This window comes from Dipodomys ordii, unplaced genomic scaffold, assembly GCF_000151885.1.
Source record: "Dipodomys ordii isolate 6190 unplaced genomic scaffold, Dord_2.0 Scaffold9, whole genome shotgun sequence".
Taxonomy (NCBI): domain Eukaryota; kingdom Metazoa; phylum Chordata; class Mammalia; order Rodentia; family Heteromyidae; genus Dipodomys; species Dipodomys ordii.
The window spans coordinates 8454250-8481796 of record NW_012267225.1 but is presented as its reverse complement, the minus strand read 5'-3'; the positions used below and the strand labels follow the sequence as shown (position 1 = coordinate 8481796).

The window sequence follows — 27547 nt, the reverse complement described above, 5'->3', positions numbered from 1 at the left end:
TCGGAGCCTGGCTTCGAGGGCACCGGGCAGGAGCTGCGCTCACCCGGCCCCCGGGGGGCCTCGCCCTGGGCCCCCTGGACGTGGAGGTCTCACCAGCCCGGCTGGGGCGCGTGCGGCTCCGTGGGACCGAGTGCCCGCCCGGGCAGAAGGAACGGGGTCCCCCCCACCCCGACCCGGGGCTGGAGGCCAGGAACTGGGGAGGCCCTGGTCTGAGAAAAGCTTAGACTAACAACCCTGGGAGCCTGAGCCGGTTCTGGGTCCAGGAGGAGGCCGGGGATGGGGAATCTTGGAGAGAGCCTGGAGAGATCAGCTGTTGGGTGAGGTAGACAGTGAGGCCGCAGGTCTTCTAGAGGCCCGGGGCAGCCGTGGGCACCGCGAGGGGAGAAGGAGCCGGGCCTGCGGACAGGTTTGCCAACCCGGCTGGGGCAGACGTGAGCTCCCCCGGCCCACGAGGTCTGGGAAACCCCTGCTTGCCGGCTCAGGGGTCTGGGAAGGGATCTGGAGGACTGTCTGAGCTGCGAATATTCTGGAAAGGAGCCCTACACCTGCAAAAAACACAAAGACAAAGCAAACGCGCTTCCCCGTGCGGTCTTGACCTTTCCTTTTCCTCTTTGGCATCACTAGGGTTTGAACTCACGGCCTTACACATTCATCAGAAGCTCCACCTCTTGAGCCTCACTAGCCTGGGTGTGTGTGGCGTTGTCATCCGCCCTTGATACCTGTTCTTTCTCCCAGGTAGCCAGGAAGACAGAGTTCCCCAGGTATTCATTCCTCTCACCCGGAATAACCCCAGGACATAGACCACCCCACGGCTTTTCACATCCAGAGACGTTAAATCATCCTGCCAAGGCCACACAGCCAGGAGCCAGAGGTGATGGAGATGCTCTAGCCAGACACTCCCGGTGATGGTCATTCAGTCATGGAGCTGGGGATGGAACCCAGGGCCTCCAACGTGCTCAATACCACCTCCGTACCACGGTGCCCCTGCCCGTGCCCCTTGCAGCTTGGCTTACCCCCACTACCTTAAGTGGCCTCCTCTGTGTTGCTACATTTCTCTCCCTTGTTAGAGTGACTAATTCAGTCTGCTGTCAGATCCAGAACCCCAGCTCTCCCTTCCCTGTCTTCCCTCCCAGATGCCCTCTCTGGCTCTGCTCCACACCATCTGGGCTGACTGCTTCCCCGTTCTTGCAGTTCAGGTCATCTGGGCACCAGCACCCCACCTTCCACAGGCCGAGAACCACGTCAGGAAGGTTTGGTTTTCTCCACTCAAGACTGGTACTCTACCACCTGGGCCACAGCTCCTCTTCTGGCTTTTTTGGGGGTTGTTTTTGCTGGTTAATTAGAGATAAGAGTCTCACCAATGTTCTTACCCTGGCTGGTTTAGAACCCAGATCCTCCTATCTCAGCCTTCTGAGTAGCTAGGATTCCCCATGTGAGCCACCTGTCCCTGCTTCCATACGGAATTTTCTTCAGCTACCCTCACAAGCTTCCAGCCCGAGGGTGCAGAGAATTCATGTCCTCCAGCTGCGTGCCCCCCACAGCAATCCCTTCTCCAACAGGCTCTCCACCCCATTAGGAATGGTCAGAGCCCCTGAAGCCCTTGCGGGTACAGGCTTTCTCCCCTTACGGTACTGAGACAGCTGCTGAAATGCCTATTGGTCCACAGAATTTCCCTGGGGGAATGTGAGGCAGAGCTTTCCTCCCTGCAGCTGGTTCAGCATGATGCTCAAATCCAGCCCCGCTGAGGTGTGGGCTCCTATTTACCAACAGTAAACGCCGTCTTTACCATTTGCTCAGGTTTACTGTCAAAGAATTATTGTGAGAATCAGATAAGATAGCCCACAAAGTCCTCGGGGAACGTAGAGCGGGGCACAATGTCTATAATCAGCAAGCTCTCCTCATTATCGAAGCGTGTGGTTGCATGATTCTGATTATTTCAGCATTAACCGAGAACGTCCCATGACATGAGTCAGACATTGTGCTGGGAATCTGAAGGACCATCACCACGAGGTGCAGCCCCGTGAGGGAGAATCTTCCCATTATGTTGGGCAAGGTGTGCCTCAGGAGATAGATACCCAAAGAGCAGGACGAGATACCACTGGCTGGATTCCTGCTTCTGCAAAGGACCATATATAGCTCTGAGCTGAAAACTGATGTCATTGCACCGGGAGGCTCCAAGACTACAGGCATCACATAACCCACCCAGCTTCAGAGCTGATGGAAGAGCTAGGATTTTAATCTCTTTGTGTAACACAAAGCTGACTCTGCCACGCCCATCTGCCTATCTGGACAGATCCAGTTGGTACCGTTGAGGTAGAAACCTCGATGTCACTCACAAGTGGACACATTCGCTTCACTGTTTATACCCTGCAATATTAATGTGTGCTCTTGTTCTCCCTGCCTGCCATCTGGGCTGCTGGAGTCTAGCCTGTACTGTAAACTGGCTGTCATCTATTTATAGGCCAGTCCCTTCACAGAGTCCAGTCCTTGTGGGATGTCCAAGCTGGGCTCCTTACCAGGTCAGCACGGGTGTGCCCCTGTTACTCCTTTAGGATTTATCATTCCCAGCTGGGATTTGGTGGCTCACAGCTCTAATACTAGCTACTCATGAAGTTCAGATATGGGAATTGAGGTTCAAAGCCAGCCCAAGCATGAAAGTCTATGAGACTCATCTCCATGAACTGCAAACAAACAAAAAACATTAACAAAACAAAACAAAAACTAAAAATGGAGCTGTGGCTCAGGTGGTAGACTACTAGCCTTACATGAAAAGGCCAAGGTGCATCTCAAGGCCTTGAGTTCAAGTCTCAGCACTGACATCCACACACACATGTGCACACACATATACACATTATCATTCCAGGGATAATGTTCATTACAGAGTACTCTGTTTCATATTATTTGCTGGACATTTGCTGAGTGTAGATAATAAGATAGCCTTTCTTCTTGAGCCATTTCAGTTGGATTTTCCCAGATGGAAGCTCTTTGGGGCAAGGACCATGTGTCCTGATTATTTTTTTCTGAGTTCATAGAGCCTTGCCAATGCTTCCTGCACACAAATAAAAGTTGAATGCTTAAGACCTCAGTAGTGCCTTTTAGGAATCATTCCAAGCTTGTAACCCCTATTACTTGAGAACAGAGGCAGGAGGATCACTAGTTCGAGACACTTGCCCTTCATGCATAAAGGAAAATTGCCTTGACAGTCTCTCCCTCCTTCCCTCCCTGCCTCCCACACCCCTCTCTGTCTGTCTGTCTGTCTGTCTGTCTCTCTCTCTCTCTCTCTCTCTCTCTCTCTCTGGTGTCCTGGGGCTTGAACTCAGGGCCTGGGCACTGTCCCTGAGCTTCTTTTGCTCAAAGCTAGCACTCTGCCACTTGAGCCATAGCACCACTTCCAGCTTTTTCAGTGTATGTGGTACTGAGGAATCGAACCCAGGGCTTCATGCATTCTAGGCAAGCGCTCTACACTAAGCCACCTTTCCAGTCCTCCTATATATCTTGAGTGTCTCTTCATTTCTGACACTGGAGGGTTGTGCATTTCTAACACTGTAAAACCAGAAATGCTTGACCTTAGCTGCTGGCTGGGACCATTCTATCCAGGGCTTTCACTTGGCTTCACGTAAGCTGGGCCCTGCTCCTAAGGCTGGTGGGAAAAAGCCAGAGGTGGGATCACAGTCCATTAGTGTTAAGAGAGAGCTAATGCTCTGAGAGCACTCAGATTTGCATCAGGGGAAAGTGAGGATTTCTTTTTTTTTTTTTTTTTGTCGGTCGTGGGGCTTGAACTCTGGGCTTGGGCGCTGTCCCTCAGCTCTTCAGCTCAAGGCGAGCGCTCTACCACTTGAGCTACAGCGCCACTTCTGGTTTTCTGGTGGTTTATTGGAGATAGAGTCTCACAGTCTCTCCTGCCCGGGCTGGCTTTGAACCGTGATCCTCAGATCTCAGCCTCCTGAGTAGCTAGGATTACAGGCGTGAGCCACCAGCGCCCGGCGAAAGTGAGGATTTCTAATTAGACATGCAAGGTTTGGACTTGAAGAACCAAGAGGGAAAGGGCTTATGACCTGCGGTTGCTGTTCAGGATTTTTGCTGGAGGAGGGAAATTAACAACTTCCTGGGACAGGAAAGATACCCTGCAGGTCAGCAGGAAGAGGAAGCAGGTGGCCTCCTGTTGTGTCCAGCGGGCAGGCCCTGGCTTGCTTGAGCTCAAGCTACAGGGGCTCCCTGAGCTAAAAGAAAACCAGAAAGGACTTGGGAGTGGGGCCCCATCAATTCTCCGCACAATCTTGTTGCTGATTAACGAGGGACAAGTGCCCTGGATTTGTCTGCTTGGGCTGGCTTGGAACCATGATCCTCAGATCTCAGCCTCCTGAGTAGGATTACAGACATGAGCCACCAGCACCCAGCTTGAAGTTTGGGATCTCCAGAGCCGACATAGTGTGACAGCTTATTATTGGACACTTCCATCTGACAAGTAATAAGACATTGAAACATCAAGAGAGAAATGGCAAGGTGGAATAAGAGTCCTTTTAATTGACTGTGGTTAGTTATATTCGTTCACCTCCTGTAAATTATATGTATATAACACATTATAAATGCAAGGTATGATTTTTATAGTGATAACATGTCATTATCCTAGATCATGTTTAACAGTTTTACCGCAGACTGATGAAAGCTTTGTCACAGACCCCCGCGGGGCCCTAGGCCTGAGGAGCCTCTGTTGTGGAAGATGGCCAGCTCATTCCCTCCAAGCCATCCTGGGCCACGACCCTGACCTCTACCTGGCAGTCTCTTCCGGGAAGTCCTCCCCTCCTCTGAGCCTTTGAGTCACGCCCTGCCCATCTCCCAAGCCCCTGTCCGTCTCCTCTGTTTGCTGCATCTTTCCAGATCCCCGGGGAAGACAGGCCTGGCCTCACACAGGGAAGACAGACTAACAGTCCTGTGCATGCACGCCGCAGGATGGTGACCAGTTATAGCAGCCCGCCTGAGGTAGGGTGCTTTCCAGGGATCAAAGTTCATGCCTCCCCTGGTCTGGAGGCCTAGAAGTCCAACGCCAAGGCGCCAGCCCCTTGGGACATTGTCATGAAGCAGGAGGTAAAAGGTAAGAGCCTGCCCCCACTCCAGGAGCGCTTTCCACCGCAGCCCCTGAGCGAGGCCTCTGGTAACCTCAGCCCTCCCTTAGATCCCTCCCAAATCCCGTATTGGGCCAGGCACCAATGGCTCACACCCGTAATTCTAGCTATTCTGGCAGCTGAGGTCTGAGGATCACAGTTTGAAGCCAGCCAAGATAGGAAAGTCCATGAGACTCTTAACCAAAAACCAGCAGTGGAGCTGTGGCTCAAGTGGTAGAACAATAGCCTGAAGAAAACAAAAAACCTCAGTGCCAGTGCCCAGGCCCTGAGTTCCAGCCCCAGGAACAGCGTGCGCGCGCACACACACACACACACACACACACACACACACACACTGTATTGGAGTTGCATTCTAACATAGCAAATCGGGGGGCATATTCAGACCCAAGGGCTCTTGTTTCTCATTTTCATCATTGTATTGAGCAAAACAAGGGCCCAAGTCCCTTGTGTGTGTGGGTCCTGCCACCGCAGCCAGCACACAGTAGATGCTCATGAAATGCTCACTGAGCATAGTGATTTTAAACAGAAACTGCCCTGTCCATGAGGAAGCTTACTTAATGACAACCCTGAGCCAGCCACCACCAAGGCCACCTCCCAGCATTGTCAGCGCCAGGGCTGGGTGGGGGACCAAGCCTCTGGTCCCGGTCCTGAAGTAGATATGGCATGTGTTGCTGTGGGTTTCAAACCAAAGTTATTAAAAATGACTGCAAGGAACACGGTGTCTTTACTTGTCTGGAAACAGGACCCGGCTCCTCTGGTAACACTGAGGGGCAAAGCCCTGTGCCGATGACGTTTTTCCAAGTGAAGGGAGGTGTGCAAAACAGAGGTGAGGACAGACACCGGCTAAGGAAGGGAGGCGTTGTGTGTGTGGCAAGTGAACTTTCTTCTGACCCAGAACATGTTCAGATATGGTTTTCTTAGAGCAACATGCTCTTTTTACTAAAAGCATGCTTTCCATGAGATTGCCTCTCTCTCTCTCTCTCTCTCTCTCTCACACACACACACACACACACACACACACACACACGCCTGCTCCCGTCCCTGAGAGCTTGCACATAAGGAAACAGAAATTCCTGAGTCCCCACATTCTTTCGGTCTTGGTGACCGGGGTGGCTGTGTGGAGCCTGGGTCCTCTTCCTCCATCTGCAAGACCAGCATGCGAAGCCCCCCCACACACACCCTCACCCTGCTCAGCAGCAGACCAAATATGGTGCTGTGCTCCAACTCAGAGCCCAGCACAGCCCCAGGGGTGTCACAAGAACCCGGAACACAAATATTTACCCATAGAGGAGAAGACCCCCCAGGAGGACAAGTGGCTGACCCGCTGACAGATCGCCTTCTGGGTTTACTCTGAATTTATGGTATGGAAAACAAAGGAAGAATGAGAAATGGGTCCAAGCACTTGTTTGGAAAAGCAGCAGCCGGCTGGTCGCTCTGTGAAGCCTCTCATCCTGCTTCATGGGAGACCCTGCTCCCCGGTCCCTCAGGGGGTCAGCCCCCCCAGTTCCCCCCTGCCCTCTAGCCACAGGGAACAATCACATTTCAGAAGTAAATTCCTCTCTTTGAAACTTGTTTTTATGCCAGTGGCCAGTGGCTCACATCCATAATCCTTGCTACACAGGAGCCTGAGATGTGAGGATCTTGGTTCAAAGCCAGCCCAGACAGAAAAGTCTGTGAGACTCTTATCTCCATTCACCACACACAAAGCTGAAAGTGGAGCTGTGACTCAAGTGGTAGAGCATCTGTTAAAAATAACTAAGGGGAACCAGGCACTGTGGCTCACACCTGTAATCCTAGCTACTCAGGAGGCTGAGATCTGAGGATTATGGTTCAAAGCCAGCCTGGGCAGGAAAGTCTGTGAGACTCTTATCTCCAATAAACCACCAGAAAACTGGAAGTGGCACTATGGCTCAAGTGGTAGAGAGCTCACCTTGAGCTGAAGAGCTGAGGGACAGCGCCCAGGTCCAGAGTTCAAGCCCCATGACCGACAAAAACAAACTAAGGGGCAGTGTATAGGCCCCTACTTCAAGCCCCAGAACCAGCACCAAAACAAACAAATAAACTTGTATATTAAACATTACCAGCTCTCTATTACACTTACTTTGCACTAAATCTATAGGCTTTTTCAAAGCTTCCCTTTTTCATTGTAAAAAAAAATCCGTTATTAAAAATAAATACAAGCATTCAGAAGCATAGAATAAAAAAACAAATTTCCCCTCTCCTTTTATTCCATCCCATACTCACAGGTAAGGAGAGCCTCGTCCCTCTAGAACTGTTTCTGGGACTAAGGGCATGCCAGGGTTACAGTGCCCCCAGCCCGTCCCAGCTCAGCAGTCCTCTAGGTGGTGACTTCTTCACTGCATCAGTTTGCTCCTCTGTGAAATGGGCAGATCATGGTCCACAGGCCATGGGGTAGTTTGTGCAAGTGCCCAGAATGGTACTCAATAGGGCAAGCATTGACACCATATGTCTTACTGCAGAAGTCCAGCAGACAGACTTTTACTCTAGTAGGATGGTTTTGCGTGCATTGCTCTACAAATGCATTTATCACTTATGTGCTGGGGCTGGGTGCAGCTCCCTCAGTCTGTCTATCTGTCAGTCTGTCTGTCTGTCTCTCCAGACCTAATTTGCTTTCTAGTATCTCCAGTGTCTCAGGAAAGGAGAGGCCGGGCTTCCCTGGGCCTCGTCCCACTGAGATATTGAGGTGGATTTCTCTGTTCTCTGTTGCAAACAAAGCTGCACTGGTGCATTCACCAACATTTCTTTTTTAATCTTAGCCAGAGGCCTGTCCGTGGATGGAAGCTGGCTTTTGAGCTGAAGGGCTATGCATCTCAAGGTCTGATCCATCCAGTGAACTTTTAGCAAAGTCTGTGAATGTATACTCTGAAAACCTTGTGTGCAAGCGTGCAAGCCCAGCAATGTGTCAGCATCCTCCTGCCTGCCACGTCTGTGGGGGAGACCCCTTTAGAGGGACAGCCATTCCAGCCGAGCCCCTCTGGGCCTAACAACCCCCCCCAGCCCCGCCTGTGAGCTGGCTCAGATGGGTGGACTGGAAAAAAGAAGGGGAAGTGGGCCAGAGGCCTGAGTTTGGGGAGACCCAGAAATTACTTTACAAGAGGACATATTCTGTTCAGCCGCATAGCTTATGGGGCATTTTCTTTTTGGTGCTGGAAACCGAACCCAGGGACCCAAGTCAGCTAAGCAAGCTTTCTCCTACAGACTCTGCTCCTGGTAAGGCTTGCTCTACACACACACACACACACACACACACACACACACACACACACACACACACACACACACACACCATGCTTCATTTTGAAAGTTGTCCTTATTCATTCTTCTCCTAAGTCACTTTTATTGCTGCACAGCTTAAACAAAGTAAAAGAGGCATCTGACTCTTTCCTGGGGTGCTTGGCCTTTAAAGATTCATCTTTATAGCTCCATATATCTGCAGTTGGTTCTCTCTGGTGAATCTTTTTTTTTTTCCTTTGGGTCCAGTAGTGGGGCCTGAACTCTGGGTCTGGGCGCTGTCCCTCAGCTCTTCAGCTCAAGGCTAGTGCTATACCAGTTGAGCCACAGCGCCACTTCTGGCTTTTTTTCTTTTTGCTTATTTGGTGCTGGGGAATCGAACCCAAGGCCTCATGCATGCAAGGCAAGCGCTCTACCACTGAGCCACCTTCCCAGCCCTCTCTGGTGAATCTTTAAGGTTGCCTGTACATCTTCTTTGTCCAGTCCCACACCACAGGGCATGTGTGTTACTCCCAGTTTTTAGCTATCACAGGTAAGGCTGGTAAGAATGTCAGGGGACTGGGTTCTGCGTGAACACAGATGTTTGACATTTCTCTTGGACAAGCATCTCGGAGGAGGCTGGGGACTGTCTAGGGGATGGATGCTGAACTTTATATGAAACGGACAGGCTGTTTTCTAAAGTGAATTCTCTACTATACACTCACATACTTGGTGAAACTTTTATTGCATAATGCTGAGTTAAATAAGTGAAGCCAGGCGCTGGTGGCTCACACCTGTAATCGCAGGAGGCAGAAATCTGAGGATTGAGGTTCAAAAGCCAGCCTGGTCAGGAAACTCTGTGAAACTCCATCAACAACTAACCAGAAAAAAAAGAAGCTAGGCTAGAGGTGTGGCTCAAGTGGTAGAGCACTCGCCATGAGGGAAAATAAAAAAGCTAAACAAGTGAATGCACAAGGCTGGTAGGAGCAAAGAGGGGGGGTGGGGAATAAAGCACTTAGCACAACTAATCTGAGCGTGGCTGCTTAGCACAGGCCCACCGTCAAGTGAAGCCTGCGATTCTTTGGATCAAGGGCTGGCTAGGAGCCCCTGTCCCCCATCATTAGGGCTATGGTGCCCACTGCTAGCCCAGGAAAAGGTCAAATCCAAAATGGAAAGGACAGTGCCTACTGAATGCATATCATTTTATGCTACAACATTGAGACATTCTAGATCTGGCCATTGTAAGTGGCGGCTATCTGCATTATCTGTGTGTATAAGTGAGAGCAGGCTATGATGGGGGGAGGGGTGGGGGGGAAAGGAAGGGAATTCAAAGTCCAGCATGGGGCTGGGTGGCAGTGCAGACAAACAGCACTGACCAAGTAAGAAAAAAAAATCAAACCTTTTCACCTGAGAGCAGATTTGATAACTTTTTTAGTGGAACAGAAATTAGTGTTTTTGTAGTGTTTCATTAAACTTGTATTTTTCATGCTTCTCCTTTATAAGAGATTTTGAAAATCAGCTGAAATTTTTCTGTTGTAATTTTTATCACTCATCCATGTCATGCAAACACAGAAGTTTCCAGAAGATGGCGCCAAGGTTTTTCTTTTTCCTACCTTCCTTTAATAGAAGGTGGAGAAATTCTCATAGTTTCTCCATGAACACAAAGCATTGCCAGGTACAGCCATAGCAGAAAGTTCCAGTAAGATGGTTAGGGTTCAGTTCTCAGCACTGCAAAGAAAGGAAGCAAGAAGGGAAAGAAGAAGGGAAGGGAGGGAGGGAGAGAGGGAGGAAGGGAGGGAGGGAGGGAGGGGAAGGAAGGAAAATGTAGAAAAGAAAAGCAGAGATAAAGAAAGGAAGGGAAGAAAGAAATAAAGAGAAAGAAAAAGTGAAAAAGAAAAAGAAGGGAGGGAAAAAAATTATTTTTGAGGCTAGCCTAAACACACGTGCTCGGGGCTGGGAAGGTGGCTCAGTGGTAGAGCGCTTGCCTTGCATGCATAAGGCCCTGGGTTCGATTCCTCAGCACCACATAAGCAGAAAAAAAAAGCCGGAAGTGGCGCTGTGGCTCCAGTGGTAGAGTGCTAGCCTTGAGCTGAAGAGCTGAGGGACAGTGCCCAGGCCCAGAGTTCAGACCCCACAACCGGACCCAAAAAAAAATAAAATAAACACACGTGCTCTGTATTTAGATCCTTGTTAATTATCTTTCTGACTTCATGGGGCTTGAACTCAGGTCCTGGGGATGTCGCTGAGATTTTTTGCCCAAGGCTAGTGCTCTATTGCTTTGAGCCACAGCTTCAGATGAAACTCACAGACTTTCCTGAACGTACTGGATTTGAACTGTGATCCTCAATTCTCAGCCTCCCAAGTAGCTAGGATCATAGGTATGAGCTTTTGGTGCCAGGAATGGACATTTAAAAGCATGAACTCAGTGGATTTCTAAGAGTCATGGCCACACCTCGGCTGGTGGCCTCCACGGGGGACACCACAGGCCCAGGTGTATCTAAGGTCTGCAGAGGTTTCCAGGAGGGGGAGGAGGAACAAGCCACACCTAGAACTTGCCAGGGATTTAATCTCAGTGACTGAAGGTGCCCAGTAGGTGGCAGCAGACACGAGGGAAGTCTCCTGGGCCTACACTCAATAGTGGGGGAAGGGGGTCGGTACCTAAAGCCATGCCCTCACCAGATGGCCAGGTGAGTGACACAGAGAAAGAGGACAGGACACCCAGGGAGTGCAAGGGGTTTCCAGCCAGCACCTGCAGGGGCGGGACAAGAACACCAGTGGGTCTGGTGCCAGGGCCCAAGGCTTCCATGCCAAGGCACAGCAGGGCGTCGGCAGGCTGAGGTTGCTGGGACCCAGCTGAGCTGGGTCTCAGCCAGCCAGCCACTGGTGACCGTGATGAGGCAGAGCTGCTGTGGCCAGGGCCGAGGGCCGTCTGTGGGACCCAGGGTGCACCGTACGGAGGCCACCATCCTCAGGGCAGTGGGGCTGTGGGCAGAGGGATCTGCTGTGTAGATGGCTGAGCACTTTACACCTTAGCTAGGGGGTCAGGGCAGACAGCTCCTCTCCTGTGATAGCTCCTTTGCACACTGCACATTTCCTTTGCAAATCTGAATCACAAGTGGAACCAGGAACTGGCCGGGTCACAGAGCACAACAGGGGCTCTGGAGCATTCACACTCACCCGTGACACAGCCCAGACACACACACTGGAGCCATGCCACCCAGTTACTCCTTGGAGGCCAGGGCAGGGCTTGGGGCGGGGTCCTGCGTGGTGTTTTGGTTTGCTAGGCTGTTTCTGTTAGTTGCTTAGTGTCTGAGACAGGGGTTCACTGTGTACCCAGGCTGCTTCCAGCTCTCCATTCCTTGGCTTCGACCTTCCCAGTGCTGGGATGGCAGGTGGGCACGGCACCTGGCTACACAGGACCTCTCAGAGCGGGGGAGCTGTGTTCTCTGGCTCAGCGCAGGCTGAGGTGCCTGGCAGGGTGGGGCGCGCTTGGCCTCCCAGCCTCAGAAGCCCTGGGCCCTGGGTCCTGATGGCGAGCTGTGTCCTGGGGTGTGAGCGCCTTGTCCTGTGGGGTGGGGTGGGGTACTGTAACCTCAAGCAGTGGAGCTGGGAGTGGGGGTCAGGTCACGGAGCTGCTTCCGGAGGGATGGACGTGGTCTTGAGGAGTGTGGAAGTTCTCACCAGGGAGCGTGAGCAGAAAGCTGGGCTGCCCCGCACAGAGCTCCAGAGTGCTGTATTGGGGCGTTTTGCAAACACCCCAAATCGGAGGGTTTCATGAGAGCTGGCTGGACAGCAGTGGGGCGGGGAGGGAGCCCCTCCCTCTCCTCCACGCCAAGGCTGGAGAGAGGAGCAGGGAGACATGGGGGTGGTGGGTGGGGGTGTCCCCGTCCTTGTGGGGAGGCTCTGCCTGTGTCCAAAGGGCAGTCCAGGAGAACTCACAGTGGGATAGACAGGGGGATGGGCAGGGGATGGGCAGGGGCATAGACGGGGGACGGACAGGGGGATGGGCAGGGGATGGACAGGAGAACAGGCTGGGGGGAGGGCAGGGGGTCGGCAGGGGGAGGATGCGGGATGGGCAGGGGATGGACAGGGGAGGGCAGAGGGACAGATGGGGGATGAACAGAGAATGGGCAGGGGGATGGGCAGGGAATTAATAGGGGGATGGACAGGGGGACAGACAGGAAGAAAGACAGGAGACGGGCAGGGGACACAGTTGAAGGACATATGTGCATGGGGACACTTGCACCTTTCTGTCTTCTTGAGCTACATTTGGAGCCACTGGGAGGAGAAGACAAGGAGGGATATGCTTCTAGCAGCCAAGGGCTTCTTTAACTGTGGCTTGTGGTTCTGGACAAACCACAGATCATTCTGTGGAGACGTTAATTAGGGGGCAGAGACCTGCGCAGGCCGCTGGCTGTTGCCTGGCCAGAGGGCTGGTGGCCACAGCCCACAGTGAAATTCCCTGCTGCCCTGCAGACACTTCATCCCTGTGATCTCTTCACCGTGCCTGCAGCCGCCTGCAGCCACCTGGAATAGAAAGCACAGACTGCCAGCAGGAAGCGGACTGGGTGCCACCCAGGGACACCTACACTTTCCTGCCTTGTGCATGCATATATGTGTGCATGCGCGTGAACGTGTGTGTGTGTGTGTGTGTGTGTGTGTGTGATGGTCCTGGGGCTTGAACTTGGGGCCTGGGTGCTATTCTTGAGCTCTTTTTGCTCAAAGCTCTACCACCAGAGCCACAGTTCTTGGGGGATGGCTAGTTGGAGATAAGAGTCTTATGGACTTTCCTGCTCAGGCTGGCTTTGAACCACAATCTTCAGTTCTTAGTCTCCTGAGTAGCTAGGATGACAGGTATGAGCCACTGGTGCCTGGCTAATATCCTGCCTTTTTAGTCTTTAAAGGGCAGAGCAAAAGGACCTGAAGCCCGTGGACTCTAAGGTGTCCACTGTGTGCTCATGCAGGTGTGCGTATGTGTGTGCATGTGGGTGTGTGTCATTTAGTACTGCTCCCCTAGGCTGAAGGAACTCCCTCATGCTCAGAGATGGCCGCACAGGTCCATCACCGACTCCCGTGGGACCAGTGATGGCGGGGTCAGGAGGTTCGGGACCAACATGTGCCCTGGGGGTGGCTCCGAGGTCATGGCAGTCTCCTCCCTGCACTGAGGCAGAACGAGGCCAGCCAGGCCACCCAGGGACCGCAGCCCTCCCTGGGCTGACCAGAGTCCAGGGCCAGGTTACACAGTAAAGCGTAACAGAGGGCTGGGGGCAGAGGGGTGGGGCTCCCGGGGAGTCAGCAGCCCTGGGACCACAGCGGGGGCTGTCACCTATGGGATGGGCGTTTGTGGTCACTCCTGAGCTTTGTGGGGAGCGTTGCTCAGTGTCTCGGAGCTGGACACAGGTGTCCTCGGCCTCTGTGTGCTGTGTGTCTTAGAGAAAGGCCTTTAACCTCTCAGAACCTTCTTTACTTACACCTGAGCCGGAGGGCAGGGAACGCAATGGAGTGTGCCTAAGTGATTCCTTCTAGCACCTTCAAGCCATTGGCTCTGGTTCATTTGCTTGCTTGCTCAGTTTTCCTGGAAGCTGTTTAATCTCAAACCCCGATCTTCCAAGGCCGACCTTCCCTGGGCACCTCGGGGTGCTGCTGGGTCCGCCAGGGCCTCCTGACCCCTCTGCCTGCCCCTCCCGGCCTTCATGCCATCACACTCCGGCTTCCACCTGACCTTTGCCCTCCCTAATTCCACCCTGGGTCCTGGGTCTCAGTCCCGGAGGGGTGGGGGGCGGGCAGAGGGTTAAACATATTCTAAATGCTTGCCCACTTCAGAGCCAGGTAGAGATGCAGTCTTGTCATAACATCAACCCCAGTAGGGGACAGACAGTCCAATGTGTCCCCTCCCCCAGCAGTGTTCCAGGCTCCCGGCTGTCACGTGAGCATGGAGGGAGCTACCTGGTCCTCAGTGACACAGCCCCAGGACCCAGGGCAGAGGAACAGGCAGAGAACAAACCAGTGTGCTCACTCATGCATGCCACCACACCTGTCCTCTGAAATCCAGGGGACAGCAGGATGGTAGAGAGGGGGACCTGCCAGGAAAAGCTGGCCAGGGCTGTTAACAGTGTCTGTGGAGAAGCCTTTGTGACTCAGGTTCCTCTCCTCCCACAGCAAGACACTCTTAACAAAGGAAAGGCTGAGCTGGATGCCTCACACCTATAATCCTAGCCACGCAAAAGACTGAGATCCAAAGATCCCGTTATGAGGCCAGCCCTGCAGCCCTGGGCAGAAAAGTCTGAGAGACTCTTTATCTCCAATGAACCACTAAAAAGATGGAAGTGGAGGTGTGACTCAAGTGGTAGAGCACCAGCCTTGAGCAGAAAAAGCTGAGGGACAGCACCTAGGCCCTGAGTGCAAGTATTAGTACTCACGCGTGCACACATGCACGCGTGCACACACACACGCACACACAAGCACTGTTCCTTTTGGAAGTGTTGTCCTCGCTGTTTTCCCTCTTCCAGAACCCAACTAGTCTCCATCTACTCTAGAAGGGTTAGCTCATTCTCAGGGCATCCACATTGAGGCCTATACTAGTCAAACCCCACCAGTCCTGACACCCTCTGCCCCTAGCTCCAAGGCCCTGCAAACTCCCTGCTACCGCAGCCCTAGGGTTGGCCCTCTTTGCCTCCTCCTTCTCCTCCTTTCACTGGAGGCGTGGGAAGGTTGCAGGCTCAACAGGGTCCTCTGTGAGCAGACCATTCTTTCCTTCCGGAGCACAAAGCAGCCACTGTGATTGGGAACAGCAGAAAATGCAAATGGTGCCTTGGGTGTGGCCAGGGCCCAGGGCCCCAGTGCTGGCCAGTGTTTCTCCTTGAGGTATCCTTGCTTTTCATTCCAGCAGGCAGAAACCTAAAGCTAACTTAACACTCAGTGTGCCATGGCAGGATCGTGGTCACAACCTGGTAAGTGGTGTGATTGGTCCAAAGAGGACTGGAGATTAATCACCGCACTAGGGAGCACCAGGTGCCCTAGACCATAGAGAGGGGGTTTACAGAAGCTATGGGCCCAGGAGGGAGAAATATTGCAGAGTTCTTTGAGATTTAGGGAAGTGTCCAGGATTGCTCAGCTTCTTGAACCTGGGGCTGGAAACGTAGCTTATGGTACAGTTTGCCTAGCATGTGCAAGGCCCAGGGTTTGGTTCTTTTGTTTGTTTGTTTTGGTCCGTCGTGGGGCTTGAACTCTGGGCTTGAGCACTGTCTCTGCGCTCTTCAGCTCAAGGCAAGCGCTCTACCCCTTGAGCCACAGCACCACTTCCAGTTTTGTAGTGGTTAATTGGAGATAAGAGTCTCATGGAGTTTCCTGCCCAGGCTGGCTTTGAACCACAATCCTCAGATCTCAGCCTCCTGAGTAGCTAGTGTTATAGACATGAGCCACCAGAGTCTGCCCAGGATTTTTTGTTTTTTTTGGGGGGTCCAGTTGTAAGGCCTGAACTCTGGGCCTGAGCACTGTCCTTCAGCTCTTCACCTCAAGGCTAGCGCTCTACCACTTGAGCCACAGTGCCACTTCTGGCTTTTTTTTCTGTTTATGTGGTGCTGAGGAATCGAACCCAGGACCTCATGCATGCAAGGCAAGTGCTCTACCACTAAGCCACCTTCCCAGCCCAGGGTTTGGGTTTTAACACTGAAAAACAAGCAGATAAAAAAAAAAAAAAACCAGAGTGGAATTTGTTATTGTAAATAAACCTCTTGTTCTACATAAATATTCATTTGAACACCTCATTTTGCATTTATGATTTTCTTTTTCTTCCTTTAAAGGGATCTCTGATATTGAATAGAATAGATTTTAGGCCCTATTAAAACTAGTGTTGATTCAGCTTCTTCTCCTCCTCCTCCTTCTCCTTCTCCCTCTTCTTCTTTCTTCTTGTGTGTGTGTGTGTGTGTGTGTGTGTGTCTGTGTATCTGTGTCTTTGTCTATATCTGTGTGTCTGTGTGCACTCATACTAGGGCTTAAACTCAGAGCCTAGCTATTTAGGAGGATGAGACCTGAGGATCCTGGTTTGAAGTCAGCCCCAAAAGAAAGTCTATGAGACTCTTATCTCCAATTAATCAACAAAAAGCTGGAAATGAAGATGTGGCTTAAGTGGTAGAGCACCAGCCTTGAGTGGAAAGAACTAAACAAGTGTATGAGGCCCTGAATTCAAGCCCCAGGGTATATGCACTGGTGTGTGTATGCACATGCACATATATACACATACACACAAATTCTAAAGACAGATAAAAGTGTTTGTAAATGGTGTATGTACTCTCAAGTTAATTCTCTACTTTTAACTAGAGGCATGGAACGGTCTGTGAAGATCTATGAAATATTACAAGATATATCAGTCATCACTGGCCTCCCAAGGAAATCCCTCCCTTGGGGAACTCTCTACTCCTTAAACTAGAAGCTTCCCCAAAAGGAACCATCAGCCTCCCCCCTCCCCCTCCTCCCTCCCCCCTCCCCCGCCCAAGCCAGTCTTGCTGCTAAGATGCAGGTGCACATTTGGGCTCTGTTTATTGAAGGATTGATCTCAGGATGCACAGATGTGCTTGACAAGGCCATCGGACCTGAGCTTGGCTATGAACATTTCATTGTGGGCCTAGCCTGTAAGGCTCTGAAGCCAAGCTGTGAGACCAGGAAAGGGTTAAGAGGTTGGAAGACAGAACTGGACCCTGTGAAGGTCAAACGGTCTAGGCAAGACAGGAAGAGCAGTTTGAACATTAAAAAGCTTGAGACCTTGGTTAAGGGAATGCTTACTCAATTCTCTGCCCGTACCTGCCGTCAAACCCGCCCATACCAAGCTCAAGTCTCCTCGCTCAGACTCTATAAAACCCTTGACTCAACCTCCCCCCACTCAGCCTCCAAGCCCATGGGAAGGCTGGGTCCTACGCTGTTTGTGCCTCAATAAACAATCCTAGCCTGTTGAAAACAGAGTCTGGCTTTTTCCGTTTCCTTTCGCTTCCATTTTCCTAGCAAAATCTGGTGCCAAAACCCAGGACAGGAAAAGAGCCAGGAGTAACTGGGTCCTCGACCCACCTCCTGGCTTCCTCTCATCGAGCCTTTTACTACCCTCCACTGGGGGCACAGAACCCCCGTGCCTCTTTCTCCTCTGTCTTCCTCTTACTACCCCCTCTCTTCTATCCCCGGACTCTTGATCTCCAGGCAGGAGGCCTCTGACATTTAATTGACTCCATCTACCATGCAAAAGCCTTCAGGACAAGGTAAACAACCACAGTCCACTGTGGAGGCACCCCAACATGGACCTGGAAACCAAGAGCCCCTCCCTTCCTGTCTGAGGGGTCCTCAGAGACTCCAAGGGTCGCTCAGGGTTTGCTGACCCCCGACACCCTTTCATTAGGAGCTTGGGATCCATCCATTTGCCTTCCCCTTCAGGGACACCTGAAGCAGTGGGACAGGTCTCTCTGTGGTCCTACCAAGATTTCAAAATGGGTTCCAAATTGTCTGTTCCCAGATACACTCCACTGGCTTGCCTGAGGTCTAACCTTAAGACTCTCTGGCTGACTGATTTATAGTTAAAAAAATCAATTCACTTATCTACTAAAATCTGGCCTTACTATCCTTTGGACAATGGCCACCATTGGCCCAAATTTGGAACCTGTAATTTTAATATTCTTATTGACTTACACAATTTTCTCCAATGGAATGGCAGAGAGTCCAAGGCCCCATATGCCCAAACCTTTTCCCACCTTTGTTCACAACTCTCTCCCTGTGGGGCTGGGAAGGTAGCTCAGTGGTAGAGTGTTTGCCTTGCATGCATGAGGCCATGGGTTTGATTCTTCAGTACCACATAAGCAGAAAAAGCTGGAAGTGGTTCTGTGGCTCAAGTGGTAGAGTGCTCGCCTTGAGTTGAAGAGCTGAGGGACAGCACCCAGGCCCAGAGTTCAAGCCCCACGACTGACTAAAAAACAAACAAAAACAAAAAAACCTCTCTCTGCTCCTCCTGCTCTACAGCCCTAGGCCCTCTTTGTCAACAAACACCTCTAAAACCTAAATCCTCCTCCATTGAGACCCAGCCCCTACCTAGCACCCTAGCTCTCAATTCCTCTGAGGGCACCCTCCTCCTTCCTGTCCACCTTCCGGGTCAGTCCGTGCCTCATATTAAAAAGGAGTTACAACGCTTAAAAAGGGGGCCTAGGACCCTCCAAAGTAAAATCCCAGACTTGTGTTTTTATGTCAGGGAAGAGGAAATAAAGGGGAAACAGGAACAGGAATGGAAACCAAAAGGAGACAAAACCACGACCGAGTCTGCTAGAACCACGCCCTCCCAATTCAGTTCAAAGAGGTAGGGTCAGCCCCGGGGTCCTTGTTTCAGGTGCAGTCAGATGGGACATTGGCCCAGGGAGAGTCCAAACCCAAAACCTGCCACCAAGCCCTGCCCCAGCTGTGGACAATGGGGACTGGAGAGAATGTCCTGAGGCCCGCTTGACGACCCCAAGCTGACTGCCTGACCTCCATACATCCCTTCCCACTTCATGCCATCACTAACACGAGAGGGCCCAGATTCCTAAGCCTAAGCCTGTTCTCCATCTTTACTCTTATAACTACATTCTTCCTTTCTACAGCGGGTCCCAATTCTTTAAGTGAAAACTGTCTTCTCAAAGCAAGGTCCTTCTGAGGACCTTAGCCCCTGTGCCTGCCTGCCTGCTTGTGTGGCTGCCACCCCCAAAATGGGCCTCTGTTCAGGCTCCTTCAGTAATCTCTCATTGATAGCAGCTGGCTGGCAAACATACTGTGGCCAGCTTCTCTCTCTTACTTCTCTCCCCTTGTCCTCCTGAATCAATCCACAGTCTTTCAAAAAGTTGTTTTGTTACACACCACTCCAGTTTCTTGTAGTCTTTATCATCTGACAGACCTCTGAAGCCAATTACCTGCTGTTCTATACCTTTTACTCCTTTTTAAGTTTCCTAAGTCCTCCTAATAACAGGATGTTGTCTTCCCATATCCATAACTTTGTCATGTTCAGTTTCATAAGCTATTGTGTCCCACAGCTTGTTCCAGCACAGAGCTGCCACCTGCCCAATCCCCAGCCAAACAGCCTGCCCGACCCCTGGAAAGGCCAGTAGATTCCTCCACCTCACTTCCCACCACACAGATGCCATGGCCTGGGCACTCATCACAGCTGGTCGAGCCCCTCCCCTCTCTCCAATTCTCTCTGCAGGTCCTGGAGACTGACACCTAAAAAGAGACAAAGGCCACATGGTGGGTTTTCACTGGATCCCCCACTCTTCCACCAAGCTTACCCATCTTCACTCCTCTAGGTGTTCAAAGGTCAATTCATATGCTAATGTGTCCCATTACCAAAATTGTTTTATGTCTTGAGTTTTGCCTTGTAATTTATTTGGTGTTACCTGTATATCCAACACTGACCATATGGTCCTATCGTATAATGGGCAAAATGTCTTTTGCCACCCACTGGAATTCTAAAAAAACTGATTTTCATTTTTTTAAAACCTAAGCACACCTCAAAACTTTTGCGCACATGTGTGTATGTGTGTCTCATTTTAATACATAAAATCTGTCATCATGGTGTTAAAAAAGAGTCTTTTCTACAAAAACTAACATACTTCTACCTTAAATATGAATAGTTTTGTACTAATATTTCCTAAAATTATTTGTTCCTTAACTGCAATTGTAACTATTATCTGTACTGCTTATAAACTGCAGCCATGTGAGAAATGTAAATGTCAAAGAAGTTAATTACCAACTGTGCTACTCATTAAAAAAAAAAATCTTTACCAATAAAAGCAATAAAAGGAATGAGACCCAGCCCAGCTCCTAGCCAGCTGTAATTAAACAAGCAAACTGTAAAGCCCTTTTCTAACCCTGGTAATCAATTATGTAAAATGTGAGCCTAACTCCTTGATAAGGAAGAAGGACAGAATGCATTGGGATAAGTACTTAAAGAACTACTCTGTCCCAGCAACCTGACTGTGGGTGGAGCCACAGCAAATTTCAAGCTGCAAAGAAGTTCATCAGATTTGGGTAAAAATAAATGTGTATAAAAGTTATGGCACTATATTAAGGTTTAGTTTAAACTAATTTTCCCTTAAATATTTGTTTATGTCAAGAACCTTCAAACACCTTTTAACTAAAATGCTGTTTTTCACTAATATCCATTTCCCAAGTATGTAAGCTGCTTTAAATATAAAGCTGACAATGGTTTCAACTTTAAGTACTATCCTAAAGTGCTATATTCAGTTAATCAGCTGCTATTTCAAAACTTTCATCATGTCTACTAAGTTTTGTCATTGCAGATTTTATCCTCTACAGCAGGATAAATAATTCTTACAAATATTTATTGGCCAAAATTAACTTTTTTTTTTTGGTCATAGGTCTTGAACTCTGGACCTGGGCACCCGTCCCTCAGCAATTCAGCTCAAGGCTAGTGCTCTACCACTCGAGCCACAGCACCATTTCTGGTTTTCTGGTGGTTAATTGGAGATAAGAGTCTCATGGACTTTGGGGCTGGGAAGGTAGTTCAGTGGTAGAACACTTGCCTTGCATGCCTGAGGCCCTGGGTTCAATTCCTCAGCACCACATAAGCAAAAAGAAAAAAGCCAGAAGTGGCACTATGGCTCAAGTGATAGAGTGCTAGCCTTGAGCTGAAGAGCTGAGGGACAACGCCCAGGCCCAGAGTTCAGACTCCACGACCGGACCTCCCACCCCCACCCCCCAAAAAAAAGAGTCTCATGGACTTTCTTGCCTGGGCTGGCTTTGAACCGTGATCCTCAGATCTCAGCCTTCTGAGTAGCTAGGATTACAGGCATGAGCCACCAGCACCCGGCAAACTTCTATTCTTAACAAGTTCCAGGTAGACTCTGCTTACGAGCTGTTTCTATTGATCTCCTTGTTGCTTCAATTGGAAATAAAAAGGGTCTTGTGACAAAAACTAAATGTAAGTCACCAATGTAAAACATTCCATCAGCCAACTGGGACACGCCATCCCAGCAACAAACCAATGACCAACAAAGAGCAGATACCACCAGTACAAAGCTTGCCCTGGCAACAAGGGATCCTGGAGAGGAGTGAGAGGGGATGGTGTCACATTCCCAGTGGAGTCACTTTGTGCTTGCCCTTTCAAAACTAACCACAGCTGGGAGATCATGGAAACAGTTAATAAGCATGCCTGTCTGATGTCCATGCCTGTCTATCTTCTAACTGGACAGGAACTTTAACAAACCATAAACACTCCCTTCCTGCCCCTGGTCTAGTTATGTGGAAACTCCTTCTTGGGCACTAGTTTCTTAACCTTCTTCAAAAGTTTCTCTTTAACAGGATAACAGCCCTCACTCAGCACACCACCTGGGAACAATTCAAGGCCATCCTACCGCTTCAGGCAACCACAGGCTTCAGAGGCTTCCACTTACACTGCCCTGCCCTGCCCAGTGCAGACCTGGACCCTGAAGACCCCAGCCCCAGTGACTCCTCGATGCCCCTACGTCCGCAGAAAGTAGTCAAAAAAGACCATGACTCCCCTCAACTTTTTATACCCCTTCAGGGTTTCACATGATGGGAATCTGCTTTGTTTTCACAATCCTGTGCTGCTCCCACGGCCCACTGGCCGCCCTCCCCTGGAACTCCTCCTAGTTCTCAGGAACACCTCACCCCTGACCCTTATCTAAAAGTGCAGGACCGGCAGCGTCAGGACGAAGCTGCTGCCGTAAAACCCCAAATGGGACTGTTTATACCATAAATCCCAGACAGGACAGTTCAGACAACAAATCCCCAACAGGACTGGACAAAAATTCCAAAATAAAGAGTCTAACCTCTTTCCTGGTCTCCTCTTCCAGCTCAATCTTTTTATCTATCCAAAGACCCTATCTGAAGGACTTTGCTCTCCCTCTTGGATGAATCTAAAGATGGGATTATCCAGGTGCACACAGATACCAGGCAAAACACAGACAGGGCAAGCAGACCTGAGCCTGGCTGCAAAAATTCCTGTAGGCCTGGCTGTGAGTCCAGGAAAGGATTAACAGGTTCGAAGACAGAATTGGACCCTGAGAAGGTCGAACCATCTAGGCAAGACAGATGCAGGGCTGTTTGAACATAAAAAAGCTTGAGACCTTGGATAAGGGAATACTTACCCTATTCTCTGCTTGCGTCTGCAGTCACTCTCCTATTGTAAACCCAAGGAACCCCTGTCTCATTGCTCAGATGCTTTAAAACCCCTGATTCAACACCCCTACCCTGCCCCCGAACTCAGCCTCTAAACCCTCAGGAAGGCTGTGGTTCCTCTGTTTGTGCCTCAATAAACAATCCTAGACTGTTGAGAATAGAGTCCAGCTTTTGCCTTTTTCCTTCTCTTCCCTTTTCCTAACATTGATATTGGCTGCCTCTTTCCCAGGCTGAGTTGTAAGCCTGGGACTCAGAGAAGCAGGAACTTCATAAGATTTTTCTAGAAAGAGACCCACTCTCCCAACACCCTTTCCGACCCCTTTCCCAGGCCTGCCCTCACTATAGCAGTTGGTCAGGTGACATGAGTGCTTTGGCTTTCCTTTGTGTCTCTATGGGGCTGCATGGTGCACCGTGCCTAGGGGGATGCAGGTGGGAGTCCGGCTGGAGATTGCTTGGCGAGTCTTCCCTTCCTGCTACAGGACCAGCTGCCTTGAATGTGAGTGCCATGGCTAGGGCCTGTGGTAGCCACACAGGCAGCAAGGTCATTATGGAACCAGTTCCACTGCATTACTGGGTGTTGTCCCTGCTTTTCCACCTTGCATCCTCCAATATACCTGGAGGTTTTGTGAGCAACCTCATGGGCCTATTAATGAATTCTTTTCCTCCTTGAATTAACTGAACCTTATTTCCTTCTTTATTTCTTTTTTACTTTATTTGTTTGCCAATCTTGGGGCTTGAACTCAAGGTCTAGGCACTGTCTCTGTGCTTTCTGCTCAAGGCTAGAGCTCTACCACTGGAGCCACAGTGCCACTTCTGGCCTTTTCTGTTCATGTTGTGCTGAGGAATGGAACCCAGGGCTTGATGCATGTTAGGCAAGCACTCCACCACGGAGCCACATTCCCAGCCCCAACAGAACCTTATTTCTGTTGCTGGCAACAAGTAGTCAGGGAAACAGAAAAGAATAGCAGGGGAAGCATTGGCAACAACTGACTCTCATGACAAGGAGAATGCCAGTTTGCTTCTCTGGTGTGTGTGTGTGAGAGAGAGAGAGAGAGAGAGAGGACAGAGAGAGGGGGGAGAGAGAGAGAGAGAGAGAGAGAGAGAATGCCTTCAGACAATGAAAATTCCAGTAGTGATTAGGTCACGCATGACTCGGATGGTCACCTGTAACAAGGTTTGCCCAGGGCTTCCACTAAAGGAAAACTCTGAAAACGGGGTCAATTGTATGAAGAGGAACAAAGAGTTCCCACAAAGGGCCATGGTGGAAAGAAGTGGTGGATTCCTGAAAAGTGAATAGCACGGTCTTAAATTCTGATTTAATGCCAGACTGGGGTCAAAACACATGTACCGTTTTTTTTTTTTTTTAAATTTTACAGCCACCATGAAACACTCTGGAGACCTGCAGGGGCTGTGTTACCTCTGGGAAAGGCTGGGGACCTGCAAGGGCTGTGTTACCTCTGGGAAAGGCACAGACTCCTCTTGTCACTTCTGTGACAGTTGTGGGGCCCATGCCAAGAGCGGGGAGTGGGAGGTTGGGAGAGAGGGAGGAGGGACAGAGAATTCAATTCCACAAAGCTCCCCTTGTCCCAGAGAGCACCCCAGAACTCCAGTTCCTCAGAGTCCGAACTTGGCAAACTGCCTTTTGAGTGAATCCAGCCGGGGCAAAAAAGTGAGTGCAAGGTCCAATCTCAACCAATAACCTGGTTGTGGAGATGCATGTCTGCAGTCCTGGCTATGTAGAAGGGGTGCATAGGAGGCGTGCTGTCCAAGGCCGGCTCAGGCAGAAAGGCCAGAGAGCCTATCTGGAAAATAAATGGAAGCAAATAAGGGCTGGAGGCATAGCTCAAGTGGTAGAGCACCTGTCTAGCAAGTAAGAGGTGCTGTATTCAAACCCCAATATTGGAAAAAAATAGATTGACACACCTTATGCCACCTCCTTCAGGGAGAGGCCTGGGGATTGAGTGGGGTCACCTCCATGGACGGTGTGGGCCTGTGACAGGCGCTGTTGGAGCATCTCAGTGTCTATGATTGGAAGTGGGTGACTCAGCTGGTGCCACAGCAGCCCAACAGGCCGACCCCGAGCCCACCCGTGCTCCTGATATTCTGAGGCCCCGACTCAGGGCAGACCTGGAGAAGAAATGGGGTGGGCTCACTCTGCCCCTTGGCAGCAGCTGCCTTTTTAAGAAGAGGGAAAATACGACCATTTCAGACTTGGTGATGGTGCCTGCCGGGAGACAAAGCCTGGAGAGCTAGTTCTACCGTTCCAATGTGAACTGTCTCCCATGATTTCCGCTATTGTGGGCTTGGTCCCTGGTGGGTGGAGCCATTTTGGAAATGTTAGGTTTTTAAAAAGAGGTAACCGAGTAAGAACTGCACCACGTACGTGGTATTCAGGTAAGGGGGTAGGTTTATTCAGTAGACCTGCTGGGACCAGGCAAGGTTGGCACTCCACGTGGCTGGGAAAGGAAAGAGGAAAGAAAGGAAAGAGAGAGAAAAGAGCTAGAAAAGGGAGAGAGAGCAGAGAGCTAGAAACGAGCCGAGAGAGAGCTAGAATAGAACAGAAAGAGAGCCTGGGCCTGTGCTAGGCCTTATCTAGGGTATGGGCGGGGAAAGGTGTGGCCACATCAAATTCAGATGTGACCTCAGCGGATGCAGATGTGACCTCTTCCAGGTGTCCCAGTTGCCTAGGTAACGCAGGTACTGGGTGGAGACTTTGCTGCGAGGAGGGTGGAGTCTGCTAGCCATCCAGGAGGGAACCTTACCAGAAAGTTCTAGTAACTTTGATTGGTAGGGCCTAAATGGACTTGAAGATTTATACCTGGTCCCTTCTTGTTCCCCTCTCTGCTTTCTGTCTGCCATAAGGTAAAAACAAACTGACAAATGAACAAACTGCCATCGCTAGGTGCTGGTGGCTTATATGTAAGCTACTCAGGAGGCTGGTCTGAGGGACTGAAGTTCAAAGCCAGCTCAGGTAGGAAAGTCCTCAGGACTCTTATCACCAATCAACCACAAAAAGCTGGAAGTGGAGCTGTGACTCCAGTGGCAAGCTCCGCCTTTGACCACAAAAATCTCAGGACAGACCTAGGTCTTGAGTTCAAGCCCCAGGACCAGCACACACACACACATACATACACCCTAACTCCCCTCATATGGTCCCACCACCTGGGACCAGGCTACCCCCCACACCCACGGAATCTCTGAAAACCACCAGCCAAGTAAATCCTCCCCCCTTTTACGTTGTCCAGAATCTCCTCTGAACCTGAAGCCCGGATATGATGCTTTGCGTCACTCAGGAAACGTGGTCACCCAGAGGATGACACCGCTCTGTGGTTTCTGTTCCTTCACCTATGTCTCTGCTGTTCCTCTGGGCTGGCAGGCAGGGATTTGATCACACAGGAGAGTGAGACTCAGCGTCTGACTCCTCCCGCCAGTGGGCTCCTCCTGAAACACCTGCTGCTGTGGCACCTGCCTCTGGCTCCTGGCAAGCCCAGCGGCCACGGGGAAAGGAGGGTGCGCCGACCGGTGGAGATGCCTGAGAACCCGAAGGGGGGGCAGCCTTGCCTAGAAGGAGCAAGGCCTGGAGGTGGATCCCCACTGAGAGCAGGGCAGGGAGGGGCAGTCAACCATGGGCAGGGTCATTAGGGATTAGGGAGAGGAGTCACACACAGCAATTACAGCCTCGTGACCCGTTGCAAAACTAGAGAACTTCTGCTTGTGTTTCCTCCCCGTGTTCTGGTGGCTATTTTAAGCGCGTGCCCCTATCCCCATTCGTCTGCTTTTCCACGTGGAGCCAAGGAGGGGCAGATCTCAAGTTGGATCACGAGACAGGGGATCTGTGGGAGAGGAGGGCATGGCTTCTCACTCATCCAGGGGTCCCGTGTTACCCCGTGTGTGACGGGAACCCCTGGGTGTTATCTTGGGTTTTAGAGTTGTAGGGATGTTGAGAAGTACGTTTGATCCTGGCCGGTCAAAGAGGTGGGCTATCCAGGCAATTTGCTATTCTTTTACTTTTATGGATCTTTTTCTGTTTAAAATCTAAGGGGGCGGGGGGGGGGGTGTCTCACTGTCGCTCAGGCCTCAAACTCACATATACTGCCTCTGCCACCCAGGGTAGGGGCCTACCACACCTGGCATTCTTTCTGGGTTCCTTTGCAAGTGTGGCAAAGACTGCCAGGTTCTGAAATCCACCCTCCCCTTAGTCCACAAAAAAAAAAAAAAAAAAAGCAGAGGCAAGACTTTCAGTTGTGCTCAAGACCGCACAAAATAGGCAGCGGTTTCCATGTTCTCTCGTAGCGAGCTTACTGAGGTGAGGCGCTTCTTCCAAGGAAGGTGGAAATGTGCTGCGCCTGGAACAGTGCTGCGGAAAAGGACAAGGCAGGTGCCCTTAGCCGGCCTGTGTTCTGCCACGCGCCAGCCTGGAAGGTGGGCATGATGGCTGGAGTGCCAGGAGCCGCTCTGCATCCTGGGGTTGGTCTTGTGGCGAGCACCCCGCAGGAGAACGCTGAGAGCCGGGGCTTCTGCTTCAGTGTGCAGAACTACAGCCGTGTTGTCTGCAGTGTGACCGGGGACAAGGGTCAACTGGGGGCAAGGGTCCACTAGGTGCGCCTCGCTCCAACAGGCCTGGGTGACCACAGGGCAGGACGCTGGGAGACACCTTGTTCCTAGCCTGCCCTGGCTGGGGGGAGCGGCAGACCGGGGCTGGGGCGGTGCCTCGCCCGCAGAGTGTGGCGCGTGCGGGGGTAAACCGAGTCAAGCTCTCTGCCAGGAAGAAGCAGAGCCCCGGACAGCAGGCGCCGAGTGGGGCCCGGGGCCCGCGGGCCATCCCGGCCTGCCTGCGCGCGCCCCCGCGGCCTCGTGCCCGCGCGTGGCTCGTGCACGTTTAGTTTGAAGGGAAAGGCAGCTTGCTGTGGCTTTGTTCTTCAGTTAAGGGGAGAGCCAGCGAGGCTCGCTCCAGGCCAGGGGCGCACACCGTCCTATCCGGCCGCGGGGGCGCGCGGAGGGGAGCGGGCGCGGCTCCGGACTGATCGGAGCTG

The 27547-nt window shown here is 51.2% G+C and overlaps 1 protein-coding gene across 1 annotated transcript in view; it reads right to left on the bottom strand.

Moving 5' to 3' along the window:
- Window positions 1–27336, bottom strand: part of Nid1 (nidogen 1) — a 77947-nt gene extending 50611 nt beyond the window's left edge. The window contains exons 1-2 of the mRNA XM_013009233.1: window positions 27147–27336; window positions 26817–27064 (exon numbers count right to left, since the gene is read on the bottom strand). Of these exons, the coding sequence (XP_012864687.1) occupies window positions 26817–27064; window positions 27147–27336 (438 nt within the window). The remainder of the gene's footprint in view (window positions 1–26816; window positions 27065–27146) is intronic.
- Window positions 27337–27547: the final 211 nt, after the last annotated feature.